General features: G+C 39.4%; 1 protein-coding gene across 1 annotated transcript; it reads left to right on the top strand.

Annotated features, from left to right (window-relative positions):
* Positions 1–2,431: 2,431 nt before the first annotated feature.
* Positions 2,432–6,701, top strand: IL22 (interleukin 22). The gene is made up of 5 exons (XM_059681160.1): positions 2,432–2,617; positions 3,029–3,097; positions 3,223–3,366; positions 4,261–4,326; positions 6,624–6,701. The coding sequence occupies exons 1-5, from the start codon at positions 2,432–2,434 to the stop codon at positions 6,699–6,701; spliced, it is 543 nt and encodes a 180-aa protein (XP_059537143.1).
* The last annotated feature ends 13,070 nt before the right edge of the window (positions 6,702–19,771 follow it).

Genomic DNA, 19,771 nt, shown 5'->3' with positions numbered 1-19,771 from the left:
CATCTGCTCCATGCTGGGCACTGTTCTGGGTGCTAGGGATATTATAATGAATGAGACAGACTAGCCTCCCTTCTGGTTGGTGATTCTGGTTAGTCTTTCCTGGATTCGGCTAGGTAAATTGTTTCATGTACCTAAGATCAACCTTGGGTACAGTCTATGTGAGGCCCGGGGGCATGACTCCGGGCTTGCCCTTCATCTGTGTTGGCTTCTGGGAAAGACTTGAAAATTCATAAGGAAACAACTAAAGAGAAAACCCATTATGATCTGAAGTTATGTAACACACATATGTCTTTAGCTGTTTTTTTTTTCCACAGGAGCAATTTTATTCTATATTCATAATCTCTCCTAATAACAAATATTTTTGAGACTCCTTGTATGACTATTCACAAATCCATATACAGCCAGAGAGCAGATTTCATTTTAGTGGGTTTTGGTTAAGTTCACGAAAATCTAAATCTTGGACTCCATTAATGCTACCCATTAATGGTTGTTCACCGGGGCCATACAGTGAATAATAGACATTCTAGTTTTGTTTCACAGCTATTTATTCCCTATTCAGAAATAATACTGAAGCTGGCAACTAGTACTGGGTCAAATCCCAACTTTGGAAGTGCTACTATAATGGCAGTCTCAAAACTACCTCTATGCATGTTCCCACAGATATATAGTAAATTATTTAATTACACAGAACTATTTATTCATTCATATGTTCCTACTGAGTACTTCCTGTGTATGTGCATAAAACTGTTTTAAGGTTGGAGGTTAAAAAATTGAAAAAGACAGAGACTCTTCCTTCAAAAGCATATAATTCAATGATGTCACAACTTATTTTTCCATGGGAACAAAATTCATTATACTTCTCAGGTTCTCAGGCAAACCAACAAAAGCCTATTTAATACATAGACTCGCTTAACTTTGGTGCTAATATCATTCTATAGACAAAAATGGTCATATCTTATATAAAGAAAAAATTGGATAAAGAAGAGTTTCATCATTTCCGGCTCATGAACAACCCCAAGAAAATGTTTGGAACAAGTCTAATTTTCATTTACTCTTCCCTACCCTTCCCTTTTGCATAGTTCTCTTAAGGTCATTTTTCCAAATGCTGTATCTTCATGCTATTCTCACCCTTCACTGTGGCTCCTCACTTAGGTCTGTGCCATCTCACAAAATGCTCAAGTTTCTACAGTTACTCACTTTCCTTATTCCAGTTCTTCAACACTCCTGATCTGCAGTAGCTGTGAAGAGAAAAATCTATTGAACTAATTTGTTCAAATTCACATTCCTTCTTCTAGCAATAGATCAGTGCACTTGCTCTCTGCTCCCACCCTTTAGGAGGTTTTCCAGTCTAGATTTTAGGTGTTATTTAGAAGTCAGTGTAGTTTTAATAATTTAAAGTCAACATATTGCCAGATTCTCTTCTTCAGATAGTCATATATATATATATATATTTATACACACAAATTTGTTATAAGATTTTGGAAACATTATTTTGAGACTTGCGTGTTGTTTAGAATGAGTGCAGGTAAAATTTCAAGATGAACTACTATACCACTGTATTTTTAAAATACTTGCATGTTAAGAATAATAGTGATAAGATTGTTTGACATTAATATTTACAAAGTTAAATTGATATTAATTTTAATTCAATGAAAAAAATTTAAGATATATTTCCATCTATCATAATTGTTATGATCACTTGAAAAAAGAATGGGAGGAAAATAGTGCTTAGATTAGCCAACACTTTTATTTTTAAAGTGTGAGTCTTCTTCAGGATTTAGCATATTAAAAATAAGATAAAAGTGTTTTAAAAAATGGAATTATCTCCAAGATGTCATCATTTTAAAGCAGAAGATATAGGACACAGGTCATTATTTCTGATCAACTCTAACGAGATAAGAATCTATAAAGCTCGAAAGGAAAATGAGTCCGTGACCAAAATGCTTACTCAGTTACTATAAATATTATATGAAACATGGACTCTATAAAGACAAAGCAATTGTTTTCTTTGAAAAATATGTCAGGTTTAGAAAATTCTAGGATTTACCTGTAAAAGCACCGTCTGGGACCTAATAGTGACGTTTTAGGGAAACACTTGCATATTAAGGTGGGAAGGATAGGAGGTGGCGTTTTGTGGGTCCTGTGGTGGTTAGATAGTTCTCAGAAGATGACACTGGAAATTAGATAATTGCTGATGTCATATTTTCACAGTAAAAAAATTGGTGTCCCAAGGGCTATAAAAGCAGCGGCTTCTACCTTTCCATCACAAGCAGAATCATTGAAGCAGGTAAGTGTTTCAGGCAAACTTAGTATGATTGATTCATTTGTTGTGCTACTTCTTGACACTTAATTATCTTCCTTTATGTTCTTGTTTTCTTGATACCAGGTTCTTCTTCCCACCTGCCAATTGCTGGAGTAAGAGTTGTCTTCAATGGCCACCCTGAAGAAATCTGTGAGCTTTTCCCTTATGGGGACCCTGGCCGCCAGCTGCCTTCTTCTCATTGCCCTGTCAGTGCAGGGAGGAGCAGCTGTGCCCATCAGGTCTTACTGCAAGCTTAATGAGTCCGACTTCCTGCAGCCCTATTTCACCAATCGCACCTTCAGGATGGCCGAGGAGGTACTCATCTAAATCTCTCTCTTTCATATCTTACCTACTTGGAACCCAAATAGTTCTTACATTTTTCTGCAGAGCACATCTAAGATCTTTAAGAACCCACCATTTATCACTACTAGTAGACCAGAGATTATTTTGTCTCATTATAGACTCTTTGGAGATTGGGCTTTATCAGAAGACCTTCCATTTTGGCCTTTAAAATATGTACATGGAGTTTTACCCCCAAAGGAGCCCAGCTGACTATTCATTTCTCTGGACTCCTCTGTGCATTGTTTTAAACTCATGCACAATCTGAATTCTTTCCCTAGTCTTCATTGGGCTGCTCTTGGGAGAGGGGATAAAGTACAACTCTACTTACAGACTTTTGTTCTATCTCCTCAATGTCCAAACACTTAGTCTCTTCTTCTCTTCCAGGTTAGTTTGGTAGATGACAACACAGATGTTCGTCTCATCTGTGAAGATAAACTGTACCATGGAGTCAATGTAAGTCATAGTAGTGATGAGCAGGGCAGTGTGCCATCCATGGTTACTTGGAGTGGTGGTGAAGACGGTTTGGATCTTCTGGATGGAACCTAATAGGATCCCTGCTGTCTTACTTTTGTCTGCAGGAGAATGAGCGCTGCAATGTGATGAAGCAGGTGCTGAACTTTACCCTTGAAGAAGTGCTGCTCCCTGAGTTTGATAGATTCAAGCCCTACATGAAGGATGCGGTGTCCTTTCTGGAAATGCTTAGCAACAAGCTTAGCCAATGCGTAAGTTCTCTCAGCTTAATTTCACCCACTCCTAGTCACCTGCCTTCTCTCCTTTCATTTAGAACCCTTTCCCCTCCAGTCCCCACTGCCTCCTTCTATGCTGGCAGTAAGAGGTGCCTCAGTGACACCATTATAAGAGACATTTGGAATCACAGAGTATTTGCTTTAATTTAGTCATATTTTGAATTTATGGTAATGAGTAGGGTCTGAAAGACAAGTACCCAGAAGGCTCATTTGTCCCCGGGAAAAGCAACTCAGGTTATGTGAGATGCAAAAGGTCTTTGAACACCTAGATGTGGAAATGGATCCACTAAATAGAAATTGATCAAGGGAAGGGATGGTAAAGAGAGAAAGAGGGAAATGGGAAGGTTTAATGTTCCATGGTGGGTGGGCAAAGACTTCTACCCTTTTGATGTCATGGGAAGTGATAAAATCAAAGGTGTGTGAATTCTATGCCCCTGAACATTTAAAACTATGAAAAAATTTTGAGTGAAGTAGGCAGAGCAAAAGGGACCTAGTACCTATTGAGGAGGGTCCACTGTTCACAGACGATGTTTTATGTCTGTTTCTTGCTCTGAGCATGCATTTTTGACGAGGTACAGATAGGGTTTTAATCTTGACCGCATTTGCATAAACCACTCTACTCTTTCCACAAACTTAAACCTCAGTAAGATTTCCCAAAAGTGAATAAGGGAAATGACTGGATTTTGGTGTCCAAGGGAATTCAAAAGCTCAGAAAATTTAGGTCACTAGTGAAATCTAGGTCATTGTGGGCACAAATGCTAAGAACTTTAACTCCAGGTGAATTGTAACATACCTCAGTTGGGGACGCTGAGATTCATAAAGTATCAGTACAACAATGTTAAAATAATTACTCTGCTTTTCATTTTCTAGCACATTGAGAATGATGACCAGCATATCCACAGAAATGTACAAAAGCTGAAGGACACAGTGAAAGAGGTACTACTAATAACTATTAATGCTGAATCATTAAGTAGGAGAGACAAATGTTTTTCTTATCTTTCCTTTCTTTCTTTTATCCCCCAAGTTATGATTTTTTTCTTGATTCTTCTACCATTAGGTTGATAATTTAGGTATATATGGATATAGATGTGTGTCTATATTTCTAAATCATTTGCCAAATTTTTCAAATCATAGAATTCTAGAACTGTATGGGAAGTTAGGTTGTTTAATCTCATCACCCATGCTCTGGGGATGACCAGTGGTAGAGTCTGGGCTAGAATGCAGTTCTCTTGAATCTCATCCAGGCTAGCACTCTTTCAGCAGCAATAGGTATTAGTTCTAGTATTATTAATTCTTAGGGAAATGTAAGATTCCTAGTAGTTCATGTAATCTGAAAAATCACTTGTTCAAAACAGAAAAGGGCCTGGGAGCATATTTATTTGAAGTGATTTTTAAAGCCATTAAATTTGATGACTTAAAACTTGGAGAAATAAACCCAGACCAACTGTAACAAAAAAGCTTGACTTGAATGTAGGCTGAATTTCTGGAATGATTAATAATTATATTTAGTTACCATAATATAATATGTGATAGCTATTGATTTGAATTTAAAAGCAACCCTCAATATTTACATAGTTTTAAATAAATAAAAATATTAGTAATAGATTTATTATAGTAACATGGAAGTTAGAATTGGAAATCTTTTCTTCCTCTGTCCCTTTCCCTTCGTTTCTACCCTCTTCTCCACCTCAATAAGTCCTTAGATAGACAGTGAGCATCTATCTGGTGTAGGCTAGTGTATATTTCTACAGTGAATGATACTGTCATGTGGCCTATTTGGGGAAAAGAACAGCAGTAGAAGGCTCAGACTACCAATTGTGACTAATCTCAAAACCAGAAGAATGATTAGTTGCAGTGAAAGTGATGCTCTTGTAAGCAGGTACAATTAAACCTCAGAAACATGAAGGCTTTAGTTGATGAAAATTTCAGCAACAAGCATAATGACAATTCCCCTCTTTTTCCATCTTGATTTTTTTTTTTTTTTTTTTTACAAAAAGTCTTTCTTCCTGAGCATAACTTAATGAACATAATGGTTGTGGCCTTTGTAGTTTTTGACTGTGAAGCTCAATTCTCTTGTCATAGAATTACAGTATTACCTAGATGTGAAGGGATGAGTATTGGCATGCCATAGCCAAAAAGTGCTTTGCCCTTCTGGTTTGAAAAAATCTCTGATGTCAGTTTACTCTGTGGTCTTTAGAAGAGTGAAGTGTGTGAGAGAGAAATCTGATGGTGGTCTGTGAGAAAACAGATATTTTAAAGCTTTTCTCTATTTTGAGAGAATCAACTTTCACATGTGCAATAGGTTGCCACATGGAAGAGTGGCTATGCTTTTTTTACCCTGTCACTCCAGAAGGCATAGGCAGAGCAGATGAATGTTGTTGAACATGAAGAAAAATTGGTCAGCGCTGTCTGAAAGGGTAGGAAGTCTTGGGAGGTAAAAGCAGAGAGCAGGCTGTAGTAGAATGGATGAAAAGACAGTAGGACAAGGACAACTGATTTTTTTTCACAAATATCCCGTGGCCTTAATACAAAGGAAGAGTGGAAAGGTGGAAGAAAGCAGGAAGAGGAAGGAGAGCAAAGTATAGAGGACAGATGAATTTCAGAGCAGGGTGCTTTGAACCTGAATTTGGACCCTCTTCCATTGGGTTTGAAAGCCCTCATTCATATACTACTTGGAAGAAGAAGAAAGAAAGAATGGTAGAATCTGTATTTGGCTTTCTACTAATTAAAAGCAATTGGATAGGACTTATTTGATATTTTCACAAAAGTGAAAACCTGTTTCTTTTCTTTTGTCAAGAAGGTGAGAACAGAAAACCTCATGTTTATTGGTTAATGTATAGTTTTGATTCAAGGCAACTGATGTAAATAATTTATTGGTCGTAGACAGTTGTAGGGCTATGGGGTAGGGAAGGCCTAATGGGTGGCACTCTGGGTCCCCTGTCATAGCTCCCATCTGGCTGCTCTGGTAAGGAGTGGTTTTACAACTTCATTAGTATGAGGTACCACAGAGTTTGATACCTCTTGGTGCACTCTCAGTTCAGATAGCCATAACTGTAAGGGCTTTGGCAAGTCATATTATATTATTGCTGAAGGGATTTATTTTTAATTTTTTTACAAAGGCTAAAACTTGGTTTCTTTTCAAGCAACCTAACCAAGCCACTTTCTTCTAATTTGTCCCTCTCTTAAAAATATGGTGAAAGTACTCAAATACTTGTGTTTTTTTATTTTCACAGCTTGGAGAGAGTGGAAAGATCAAAGCAATTGGAGAAGTAAACTTGCTGTTTATGTTCCTGCAAGAAGCCTGCAGTTGATCATGGAAAAGCTGGAAAATGGAAAATAACTCTTCTTGCCTGTGGGAAATAACAATAAGATCCCAAAGATTTTCTTTCACCAAAAGGAAAATGGGAGGTCAAACTCCATAATCAAGGATTTATAAATATACAAACCCCTACTTAGTTTAAAAAAGAGAACAATGTCACTTGTGTCCATAAGACCAGAAGGTAGCTCTTCCAAGCATAATGAGATTTATTGCTAATTGTAGTTGGCATTTTATACACAGCAATTCATTTTTAAGCAATTGAATGCTGAATGGTCCATTCTTACAAAAAAATTACTTCCCATTCCTTTAGGGGGAAAAAAACAACCTAAATAACTTTCTTTTCAAAATTAAGACTTTATATTTATAAGTTTATTTATTGTTATAAATATCATTTTATTTATGTCATTTTACTAATATGGATTTATTTATAGAATTATGATATTGCTACTTAATTATAAGACTAATATTAATATTTATGACAATAATTATGGCTCGCTGATATGTTTATTTAAATTCAATAAATACTTCGATATCTTAAGTTTTGTGGCTTTGTGATTTTTTCTTTAATATTATCACCGTTATTGTCGTCATCGTCATCATCATCATATTCCCATTTGCTAAATGAGCCATTTGCTCTCCTTTATATTCCTGCTTTCTTCCATCATTGCAGCTTTCCACTTTTCCTTTGTATTAAGGCCAAGGGATCTTCATGTAAAAAAATTTTAAAGTTTATCTTGTCCTACTCTCTTGTCATCCATTCTACTACAGCCTGCTCTCTGTTTTTTCCTCCAGTGACAGTAAATTCATACCTCTCAAGGTTTCCTTTCCATTTCAGACAGCGCTGACCAATTTTCCTTCATGTTGAGCTTTCTCTGAACAACATTCATCTGTTCTGCCTATGCCTTCTGGAGTGACAGGGTAAAAAAAGCATAGCCACTCTTCCACGTGGCAACCTATTAAACATGTGAAAATTGATTCTCTCAAAATGGAGTAAAAGCTTTAAAATTTCTGTTTTTGTATAAAAGACTTTATTCTTGAGTCTAAGAAAATGAGGTGGCCATCAGCATTATCCCCATCTTACAGATGAGAAAACTGAATCAGAGCCATGTTTAAAACATTGTGTAACTATACGTAGTTGATCCTGATGGAGCTCAGTCTATCTGGTGTTTGGGATCTCTGCTCTATTTCCCATATAGATTTATTATGTTGATTCAGCATGTGATTCTGAAATAAAAAGGTAAGAAATGGAAATGAACCCATCTGTGTTGTTAGCAATTTGCAGATAAAAGAAAGGAGTGATGCTAGTGGGGGAGAAATAGATGGAACCTCTATTGCTGTAGGTGAACTGCTTTAGTTCTAGTTCAAGCCTATGAGGGAGGGCACTCTCTAGTTTTCCTGTAAATCAGGAAATAAAGCAAAGGGGAAGCTTACTGAGCTGGAGGAGTCTATCTGCTAGTGGAGTTTAGCACTCACAGACAAGTCTTGTGTGTAGAAGGGGAGCAAGATAGTATGAAGCACACTGAAGAGAGAGCGTGAAGGCTGCACATCTTCAAACTTTGTACAGAAAAGAGAGCAAAGAGGTAGAGATAAAAGTTGGATTACCTAGAAGAATGAACAAATGACACCAGCACTGAAGAATCTATGTCTTTCCACAGAAGGTGAAAGTTAGTGGGCAGCTGTCTAAAGTGTTTCCTTTTCCAAAAATTCAGGAACCTTGGTTTTATCCTTTAATTCATTCACTAATTGTTTGCCAAATTCTTGTGGGATTAGGTCAAGCTTGGTGATATTGGTAAGCATTACCAATTGTAGGTTCACTTGTAGATAAAGTGGAGCTAATATTTTTGGGCATGGCCTTTGAATGCTGAGAGGTATGAGAACTAAACTTCAGAGATGATAGAAATAAAATTACTCTGTGATAAGTTGGTTTTAAGACTCTTCTTTCAAATGCGTCTAAGTGCAATGCCTTGAACAAAATTTGATATTGTACTTGTTTTTGACCAATATTCTAGAAATACATAAATGGAAGAATACTACTCTTAAAATTGGATTTGTGACTACTTCCATCCTAGAGCAAGGAGGCTGAAAAACAGAGATTTAAATACTGAATACCATTGAACATAAGGCATAAGGTGCTAGGATCTTCATCAATTTGTCTTCATTGGTGACAAATTTGGCAGTGATGTGAGATAGTCCAAGTTCCTCATAGGTCTTTCCACAGAAGGTGAAAGTTAGTGGGGCAGCTGGAAGGGAGTCTTGACACAATCATTAGCACCTGTTGTAGCATTTTTAAATTTTTTTAATTTTATTATTATAATTATTATTATTTTTCAGCATCAATGGCACTGCTCATGTTCTTGCCATTGGTGGAGGCCTTGGGTGTCGCCTCTCCCAGTAGCAGATGGCAACATCCAGGTATTAAAGAGGACTAGCCTGAGAGGCTGTGTGAGACACAGCACCCTGAGACACTAACCATAATTTAGGACTGACAAGAAGCTGCTGGAGGGTTTTGAGCATGGGAAAAACTTGATATGACTCATGTTCTATAAAGATCACTATGACTATTGGATAGGGAGGAGGCCTACTGTATGTGTTTGTGGGGCGGGGAGTAGGGTTAGAACAGAAGCAAGGTCAGAACAATAGTCCAGGGACGGGGAGGCAACTGCACTGGAGTAGATGGGAGTTGAGTCAGAGAAAACGTGTGTGTGACTTACTGTGGCACTCAGCTTGGGCTGCCTGGGAAATGAGAGCTATGTATAGACCAAATGCACTAGCAGGAAAAATAATCCTTTTGTTTTTCTTCTGATCCTTCACTTACACTGTAGTATTCACTAGCATGCAGTGCTGCATGTGGGAATTAAAGATAGACAGGTGATCTTGTTCTCAAAGGACAAGATTTGAGTGAAGGCACTTCCATCAGAAAAGAAGAATGCAGAGATCGACACTGAACTGAGGTCCTCTTGTTTCAGAGGCAATCACAGTTATAGCAAGTTTATCTCTGTACTCTCCTGTCAAGGAATGCCTATTTTTGAAAAACAGATAGAGAAGGCTGAGATGACTGATGACAGGATCTCTAAGAGGAAATTGCATTACTGCTACACCAAGAGGCTAGATAAACTGTAACCGGACCGGGTGGATTTGCTGGATTGTCTTGTCAATTTGCTTGATAGTCTCGCTAATAGAAAACTGCATCAATCCTAAAGAGACAGGATCATCAAGAACTCCATTTCCATTTTGGAAATTAACCCCTTATCAGGAGTATCATTGGCAAATCCCTTTTCATTTTGTTGATTTTTTAATTTTTTGCTGTACAGAAGCTTTTTATTTTGATGTAGTACCATTTGTTTATTTTTCTCCTTAGTTTCCTTTGCCCTAGGAGATATATCTGCAAACATATTGCTATGAGAGGTGTCCGAGATTTTTGCTGCCCATGATTTCTTCTAAGATTTTTATGGTTTCATGACTTAGGTTTAAGTCTTTTATCTATTTTGAGTTTATTCTTGTGTATTATGTAAGTTGGTGGTCTAGTTTCATTTTTTTTTCATGTACCTGTCCAATTTTCCATTTATTGAAAAGACAGTATTTACTCTACTGTATGCTATTGCTTCCTTTGTCGGATATTAATTAACAAAAGGAAGACAATTAATACAATTAAAAAATGGGCAAAGGATGCCAGGCTGGTGTGGCACAGTGGTTCAGTGTTGACTCAAAAACGAAGAGGTCATTGGTTTGATTTCTGGTCAGGGCACATGCCTGGGTTTGGGGCTTGATCCTCAGTAGGGGGCATGCAGGAGGCAACCAATTGATGATGTTTCTCTCTCATTGATGTTTCTATCTCTCTATCACTCTCCCTTCCTCTCTTTCTAAAAATCAATTAAAAAACAGATAAACAAACAAAAATTGGCAAAAGTCCTAAATAAACACTTCTCCAAAGAGGACATACAGATGGCCAAGAGATATAAAAAGATGCTCATAGTAACTAATCATTAGAGAGATGCAAATTAAAACGACAATGAGGTATCACCTCACCCCTGCCAGAATGGCTATCATCAGCAAATCAACAAATGGCAAGTACTGGTGAGGATGTGGAGAAAAGGGAACCTGGGTACTCTGCTGGTAGGAATGCAGACTGGTATAGTCACTATGGAAATCACTATGGAGTTGCCTAAAAAAATTAAAAATGGAACTGCCATTTGACCCAGTAATTCCATTTCTAGGAATATATCCTAAAAACTTGAAACACCAATATATGCATCCCTATATCCATTGCAGGACTATTTACAAGAGCTAAGATCTGGAAACAGCCCAAGTGCCCATCAGTAACTGAGAGGATAAAAAAAATGTGGTACATTTATAGCATGGAACACTATGCAGCTGTTAAAAAGAAGGCTCTCTTCCACTTTAAGACAGCATGGGGAGTATTATGCTAAGTGAAATAAGCCAGTCAGGAAAAGACAAGTATTACACAATCTCACTTATATGTGGAATCTAATGAACAAAACAAACTAACATACAAAATAGATCTAGAGACATGGAAGCATGCAACAGACTGACAAATCTCAGAGGGAAGGGGTGGGGGAGGGAGAGATTAACCAAAGAACTTATGTGCATATATGCATAACCCATGGACACACACAATAGTGCTGTGAGGGCCTGAGGAGAGGGTAGAAGTGGGCTAGAGGGGATGAATGGAGGGAAAAGAGGACATCTGTAATACTTTCAATAATAAAGATATATTAAAAAAAATAAACATGCTCCATTTCCTTAGGAATGAGGGTTTAAGTAACTTCACCAGGTAAAGGATTCCATCCAATGGAGATGCAGGCAGAGGGTAAAGGGAAAATGTAATGGATAATGAAGCAAGGAATTTATGATTATTTAATTTAGATTCTATAAACAACTATAAAAGTAGGAACTATAGCAGATATAGTTTCTGTTAATAAATTATTTTCCTATTTTTTCCTCTTTCCCCTCTTTATCTCTTATATGAAGAACTAGAGGCCTGGTGAACGAAATTCGTGCACCGGGGGGGGGGGGTCCCCTCAGCCCAGCCTGTACCCTCTCCAATCCAGGACCTTCCGGGATTGGGCCTAAACTGTCAGTTGGACATTCCTCTTACAATCCTGAACTGCTGGCTCCTAATTGCTCACCTGCCTGCCTGACTGCCTGGTCACCCCTAACTGGCCCCCCCTGCCAGCCTGGTCGCTCCTAACTGTCCCCCCCACTGGCCTGGTTTGTCCCACGCAGCCTGCTGTTCAGTCATTTGGTCGTCCCTCACTAACCCCCCTGCCGACCTGGTTGTAGGCAGCCATCTTGTGAGGGCATGAGGGTTAATTTGCATATCGCCTCTTTATTATTATATAGGATACTTGTGGGGGCTAATATTTTAGTTTTCTGATGGGCATAGCACCACATTGACATCGTCCTAGAATGATACAGTAGTTAATTAGATTGTAAGTATTTCCTGTGTTGGATACATTTTTCACCTAAAGACAAGAATGGATGCTGAGACAAAAATGATGAATAATTTCAATCTGGCCCTCTAGATCCATCCGCTGTTCTTTCCCACTCCATTTTGTGTCTGAGAGGCTGACATGTACGAGTTGCCTCACATATGTGCTTGCTCTCTGGCTTTTGATAGCATCTAACAAGTGGGAAAGCTAGTAGTAGTTTGAAGAATGAAAATAAGGTCAGAGTGATTATTCCTCTGGAATCTTCCTGCCAGATTGCCATGCAGGCCAGTTGTATACTTCTACAGAGAGCTCCCTGCAGACAGCCCTCTTCCATAACATTCTCTTTCCTGGTTCTGGAAAATTCTCTCAATCCTGTTCCCTAACAGGCTTCTGGGTATTGTTAGTTTCAGAACATTGCACTACTTCTTGTAGGGTTCCTTAAACTCTTTCCACACCTTAAAAAAAAATCAATGCCATAAACGCTTCTCCACGACTCAGTTCAAATGTAATAGAAGTTTCCTGCTGGGATTCTGAACTGTGTATCCCTTTCTCACTTTTATTCCTCCCCGAATCCTGCCTGGCAGCAGGATGGAGCCTGCTAATTTAGCTGAGATCATTTACAGACCATACATAGAGCCAGTTTGGGGCATATCTGAGCTGTGTGTAAATTTTTACACAGCAATAAAGTACTAGTAAAATCAGAAACAATGGTAATACGGCTTCTAAAATTAAAATACGTTCTTTTAAAAATATTTTTATTGATTTCAGAGAAGAAGGGAGAGAAAGAGAGAGAGAGAGAGAGAGAAACATCAACGATGAGAGAATCATTAACCAGTTGCCTCTTGCATGCCCTCTACTGAGGATCCAGCTGCAACCTGGGCATGTGCCCTGACTGGGGATCAAACTATGACTTACTGGTTCATAGGTTGATGGTCAACCACTGAGCTTCACCAGCAGGGCTAAAATACACTCTTTAATAAAAAAAAAATCCTATTTCTCCATGAGAAAATAGAGGTGCTTAAGTCAACACACAAGTATCACCTAAAGGAACTAAAGAGCCCTCTTCTTCCCTTTGAATCAGGAATCTCTTGTTTCTTTCTGAGGCCCTCCCCTCCCCCTGCCTTGGGAATCTTTGTTTCAGCTGCCATGCCAGCTGGAGGATGGGTAGAATTATTACACCTGAATAATTCTGACTCCTCTCAACCTGTGGTTGCTTCTAAACCTGTGGCCCTTCTTTCTCCTTTTTTTTCTTTTTATAGCTGCAAAGGATATTCAGGGGGACTCTACATGCTTCCTGATTTCTATGAGGTTTAACCATCGGGGTGATTTTCTGCATCCCATCTCTTACTTTAGCAATCAATGCATTGTGTGCGGGTTAACCTCAGTACCACCTAGAAATCCACCAGTTGTGTCCTTCCTAGCAGGCGCTGTTTCTTTTGAAACCCGCATGCTGTGAGATGCTTTTATGAGCTGCTGTTTCATCTGTGACATTTTCATCTTGCCATCGCTGCAGATGCTATTTTTAGGCACAATGACTACCCAGGAACCTTATGAACTTTACATTGCTGCTTGACTCAATGACACCCTTGGAAATTTTAATGCAATTTACATCTTAGGGTGTGCAAGATCCTGTGATGGGGGCTATGAAAACATAAGGTTGGATATCTTCTGGATGCTATCCTCAGGGAGCCTGCTGTCTGGTGAGGAGGACAGGAAAACAACTGCTTGGGGCACAAGCGAATTGAAATGTACTGATGACCGTCGTCACTGCGGATGACACCAAAGCTGCATTTGAGGCGATCTTTTGAAGGATAAGAAGGATTTCAACAAATTCAAGTGTCCTCTCCTCTATGAAGTCTTCCTGTTTTCTTCCCCTCTGCAACTTAGGCATAGTTAGTTGCCCCATCTTCAGGACTCTCAAAGAATAATTTACATCTCTTTTAGCATTTATCACATCACAGTTTATTTGTTATGTATCTATCTCAAGAGCTTTTCAAGGGCAGAAACTATTGTTCATCTTTGGTTTCCAGGACCTAAACATACCAGGCACTTTACAGATGCTTGGTAAATGTTTGGTGGATCGATGAAGACAGGACTGAACAGCATTCTGGGCCCAAGGATCTGGATGAGCAAAGGGTTGGAGACATGAAAGGGGACAGCATGCTCAGCGGAAGGCCAGAGGTCATGTGGCTGGAGCTCAGGTTATGTGGAATTGTGCAGTGGGAGATGACCAGCAGTGGTAACATTAATTCTATACAACTTCCTATTTCTAGTCTTTGGGAACTCAGTATCCATGGGACTATGTAAAGAGAGCCCAGTGAAGGAACAGAATTTGGCTCACACTATGCTTTGGCCCTTAACCTGTTGTGGTAAGGCAATTGCACCTATGCTCTGTGTTTTAACTTTCTCCTTCTTGAGTTTGGGCAGCTGACACCCACTAACACTTTCCACCAACAATGCCTCACAAAAACTACGGGAAATGTGATATTGCTGATGGTATGGAGTGGAGTTCTTTCAAAATGCAATGAAATAGTTTTTGACGCAGGCAGACAAGAGATGCCTCCAGGAGGACGTTCACACTCTAGGAGACCCATCCACAGCCTACTTGGTCCTCTTTTGTTGGTAACAAGTGATGTGTGAAGGCTGCTGGGAAGCCCCTGGTCTAAAGCCACGATGGTGGTAGCATTGTCTGAGTTCTCTGTCCATGGTTTTGTCAAAGTCTCCATGCTTTTGTCTTCAGAAGGTGGTTCCAATGTACTGGGGTTCATCACCAGAGCATGTGATATCTGCTCTTTACTGCCTCATAACTTTGAACTGCAGATTCCTGGTCCTTAAAATGAAGAGAGAGACACCTACCCCTCATGTAAGAATGAAATCACTCCATCTTGGTTGAGAGGGAAATCTTCTCAATTCAATTTTCATGATTTTTAAAAAGAGAAATAAGGTGCAGCATCCCCAAGTGGCCCCATTTCAAGTACGGAGTCCAGGGAGGCGTCTGTTTGCCCTATCCAAAAACAGACCCACCCCATTCCCAGGCAGGCCTCCTCTCATATCTTTTTGGCCAGAAATGACACATGTGCTCATGGCAATCATTGGCCTAGATGTGGGATGGAAAACTTTTTCTGTATGGGGAAAAATAGTAAATATTTTAGGCTTTGGGGTCTGCCTATCATCTCTCTTGCATTGTTTTTCATATTCTTTTCCTCCTCCTTCTCTTCCTCCTTCTCAACCTGTTAATTCAGTGTAAAAATCCTTCTTAGCTCATGGGCTTTACAAAAACAGGCTGTGAGCCAGATTTGGGCTATAATTTGCCAACCTTTGGCTTAGATTATTCAATTCATTTTCTGGGGCTAGCCACATCGACACCCCAAAATCTTCTAGGGAATTATTTTGTGAGCGGCTAATAAGATCTACTATGAGCAGCAGATGACAAATGTATTTAGCATTGAGTATACTCCAGAGTTAACAAATGCTGCATTAAATTTCCCTATAACCACAAGTTGTCATAGCAGAACCATGAAATGTAACCATGACTATATTATCTCATCTTGTTAGCAATTTAAAAAATAGATTTTATTTTCTTACAATTTTAGTTCACAGCAAAACTGAGAGGAAGGTACAGAGATTTCCTATATATGCCCTGCCCCCCACATATATCGCCTCTGCCACTATCAACATCCCCCACAAGATGAATCTAGCCTGGCTCTAGCTATTTTTGATGACAGTGAATTTTTTATTACAATAAAAAGTGAACCTCTGTATCACATCTTATGGACTACCTCAAATTCTCTTGGCTTCTCTTGTTCCCAGCTGCTACTGCAGTGGTCATTTCTGGCTCCTCTGTCACTCTGAACTCAGAAAAAGGGCCAGGGGGCAGATGGTGGAATCTGTCTTCCCTTAATTACTGAAGGGCCCAGGGAATATTTATTGGTGTGAAAAGTTAACTCCCCACAGGGCAAACCATTGGAGAAAACTGGGGTATATTTTTTATTCCCTTTCCTCCTTCCCTTGGTTTCTGTACAGCCTGTCTGGAGACATCCTAAGTGGCCAGAAGACTGGCTGCCTCTCTTCATAAAACACTGGCCAGATTACTGATGTATCACCAGGATCTGTTTGTTAGATCTGCTTCTCCTTTCCTTCACTCTTACTCATCCCTAATAAAGCATTGACTCTCAAGCTTTGCCTCCGGCTCCTTTTTCTGGGAAACTTGGGCTAAGACAATTCATTACCAGAATCTAAGCTCTGTGAGGATAAAGATTTTGGTTATTTTGCTTATTGCCTAGAATACTGCCTGACACCTAGTAGGTGTTCAAGGTATATAAGATCTGTATATACTTGGTGTTCCAAAATGTTACACATTTTAACAGCTGACAGCTCAATTTTGAAAATAAAATTTATTTTAATAAAAACTGTCTTCATAATTATTCAAAGTGTGTGTATACATTTTCTTGGGTCTCTCTCTGTGTATATATGCACATACACATATACACCTTATATATAACATCTGCTATGAGCATCAGAATTTATATATACATGTACAGATATATATAATATACATAATACATATAATATATATAATATATAATATATAATGTATATAATACATATAATATATATTACATGTATATATAATATAATTTGCATTTAATCTTGAAAGACTTAATGAATGCATCGATTCATGGCAGAACCCTTGGCAGAGATGAGCACCAAAACAAATTTGTGTAAGGGTAAGAGACCTCTTGTTAGCTGATTCCCTCCACAGAGAGCACCCAAGCCTGCAATACAAAAATCCCCAGATGCATTTAGCTAGTGTATAGGAAGTTATGAGAAAGACAGAGATGAAAAGCAGTAGCCAGCATTGCATAGCACCAAGTTGCACAAGAGGTTCCCATCAAGCCTGATGCATAGCTGATCTGATCTCCTATACTCTGGTCTAGTTTGAAATACAAAGGAGAGGCACAAAACAATACTGAAGGCAGGGGAGGGGAATACCACTGTGGGCTCTATAGATCTTACAGACCAAATGAGAAGATAAAGAGGTCTTGTGGCTGCCCAACATAGCTCAGACGTGAATTGAGAAGAAACACCCAGAAAGGCTCTCTCAAAGCAGAACTGATTAGTCTTTCTCCTTCCTCCATAGAGCTCTAACTGCCCGTTGGTCTTTTCTCACCTTACAGGGCATTCTGTGGTAACTGTGGGGTGTATTCAGTAATTCAACATTATTTATTGAGCACAGACTATGTGCTAGTCATTGTTTAGATCTGGAGTAACAGCCATGGCCAAGCAGACAAAAATCCCTGCTTGATAGAGCTTACGGTTTTAGGAAAGGGAGATAGATCGTTAATAAAATGCGTAAGTAAATATAGAATATGTCAAATCACAACAAGGGGTTTGGAAAATAAAGAGAGAGAGAGAGAGAGAGAGAGAGAGAGAGAGAGAGAGAGAGAGAGAGAAGCTGGGAGTGGGGTTGATTCTAACTAGGGTGTTGTATTAGTTTCCTAGGGCTGCCATAACAAAGTAACACAGACTAGAGGGCTTAAGCTACAGAAATTAATTTCCTCACAGTTTGGAGGCTAGAAGTCTGACATCATGGTGTCAGCAGGGCAGGTTTCTTCTGAGGTCCCCCTTCTTGGTTTGTAGATGGCCAGCTTCTTTCTGTGCCTACACATGTCTTCCTTCTGTATGTTTGTGTTCACATCTCCTCTTCTTATGAGGCCACCAATTATACTGGATTAATGCTCACCCAGCTGACCTCATTTTAATTTGTCAACTCATTTAAAGACCCTCTCTCTAAATATAATCACATTCTGGGGTCCTGGGGGTTTGTACTTCAACATATGAATTTTGTGGGGGATTTAGCTCATGATAAGTATCTTGGGAAAGCCTTGCTGAGAAGATGATATTTGAGCAAACTTATTGCCATTGGAAGAGCTGTCCATGCAGATATCTGGGGGAAAATCATTTCAGGAGAGGGAACACAATGCAAAGGCTCTGCGATACAGGCATGCTTGGTGAGTTTAAAGAGCAGCAGGGAGGTACCGTGACTAGAGCAGGTAAGTGAACAAGGGGGAGAGCAGTAGGAGAAGAGGCCAGAAAGGTAAGAGAATGGCAAAATCATGGCCCTGAGGTCACTGGAAGGACTTTGGCTTTTTATTCTGAGTGTGAGGGAAAGTCCTCAAGGGAGGAAATCATGTTGCTAGTGGTCTGCAAATTCCAGTTCAAATGCATTGCCTCGTCTGAGTAAGTCTATTAGGTGCTTTATGCTGACTGCCCCAAGGTCACAGGCTGAAGAGATGGACCAATGATGAATACATTTTGATAGAAAAATACATTGGTTTCTAGGACTCTCACTATTGTGATTTCTAAGTTCTGTCTCAATTCTTGCTGTTATAACTGTGCACCTTCTTTTTGATGCACTTAGAAAATGAGGTAGAAAGGCTATTTTTTAAGCCCTTATGTGCTTTGATAAAACTTTGGAGGATGCTTGGATTTGTGCATTGTGCATCCTTTCTTTCCTCATCAACTGTCTTCTTTGTGATGAGTTCTCATCTCATTTCAGAGGGTGTGTTTGTTACCAGCAGAGGTGCTCTGGTGGAAATGAGGCTTGGGCTCTTCAAAGAGATTCACTTACTTTTTGAAACATCAGAAAATGCTCCCAAGTGTTTGGACATTTCATGTGATGCTCTCTCTTAGCTCCGTCGCCAGCCTTGGCTGCCTTGATTTAGAATTTAGCCTTAGGCTCTGGTGCTTGTTACTGACTCTGCCTAGTTCTGATGACTCTCTTCCTCACAACCGGATTCCTAGTGTTGACTTGCCCGGGCACTGTTACCTCTGTTATTGCTAGGCTTTGGTGGCTCAGCTCTGCTTTCCAATGGTCATGGACTACGTTTACTTCTTTTAAAAAAATATATCTTTTTGTTTAATTCTCATTGTTGAAAGTATTACATATGTCCCCCCTGTTTCCCCATTGACCCCTTCTAGTCCTCTCCCACCCTCCATCCCAGGCCTTCCCCACCTATTGTCAGTGTCCATGGGTTATGCATATATGAATACAAGTTCTTTGGTTGATCTCTTGTCACCCACCCACCCTCCCCTGCTTTCCCTCTGAAATTCGACAGTCTGTTCTTTGCTTCTATGTCTCTGGATCTATTTTGTTCATTGGATTCCACATACGAGTGAGATCATGTGATACATTTACTTTTTATCTTGCGGCTAGTTCCCAAAATGAACCACATTTATTGCCATAGGAAGAATTGGGGCAGAACTGAGGATGGAAGTCCATGGAACATCTGCCTTCATAGCCCCTAGTGCCTAGCAGTAGTCTTTGTATTGGCAGATCCTTTTTTTTTAAATCCTCACCCGAGGATATTTTTCCATTGATTTTTAGAGAGAGTGAAAGAGAGGGAAAGATAGAGAGAAATATTGATGTGAGAGTGTTGAGACTCAGTTCCTTCATCCTGCTCCACTACACCAACTGTCAGGTATTCGATGCAGAAGCCATGATATATTGTGGGTATAAAAGAGAATCTTCATTGTAGGAGCCAGTGGCCATGTAGCCATTGCTAACAAGGAACCACTAGACAAAGCAGTTCTTCAAAGCAAAGTCCCATAC

Source organism: Myotis daubentonii, chromosome 2, assembly GCF_963259705.1.
Source record: "Myotis daubentonii chromosome 2, mMyoDau2.1, whole genome shotgun sequence".
NCBI classification, from domain to species: Eukaryota; Metazoa; Chordata; class Mammalia; order Chiroptera; family Vespertilionidae; genus Myotis; species Myotis daubentonii.
This window is presented reverse-complemented; position numbering and strand designations above follow the sequence as displayed.

Coding starts and splice junctions, on each gene's coding strand:
- IL22 (XM_059681160.1), top strand. CDS start 2,432: ATGGCCACCCTGAAGAAATCTGTGAGCTTTTCCCTTATGGGGACCCTG. Junction 3,098..3,222: donor AACTGTACCATGGAGTCAAT/GTAAGTCATAGT, acceptor TTTTGTCTGCAG/GAGAATGAGCGCTGCAATGT. Junction 3,367..4,260: donor GCAACAAGCTTAGCCAATGC/GTAAGTTCTCTC, acceptor TTCATTTTCTAG/CACATTGAGAATGATGACCA.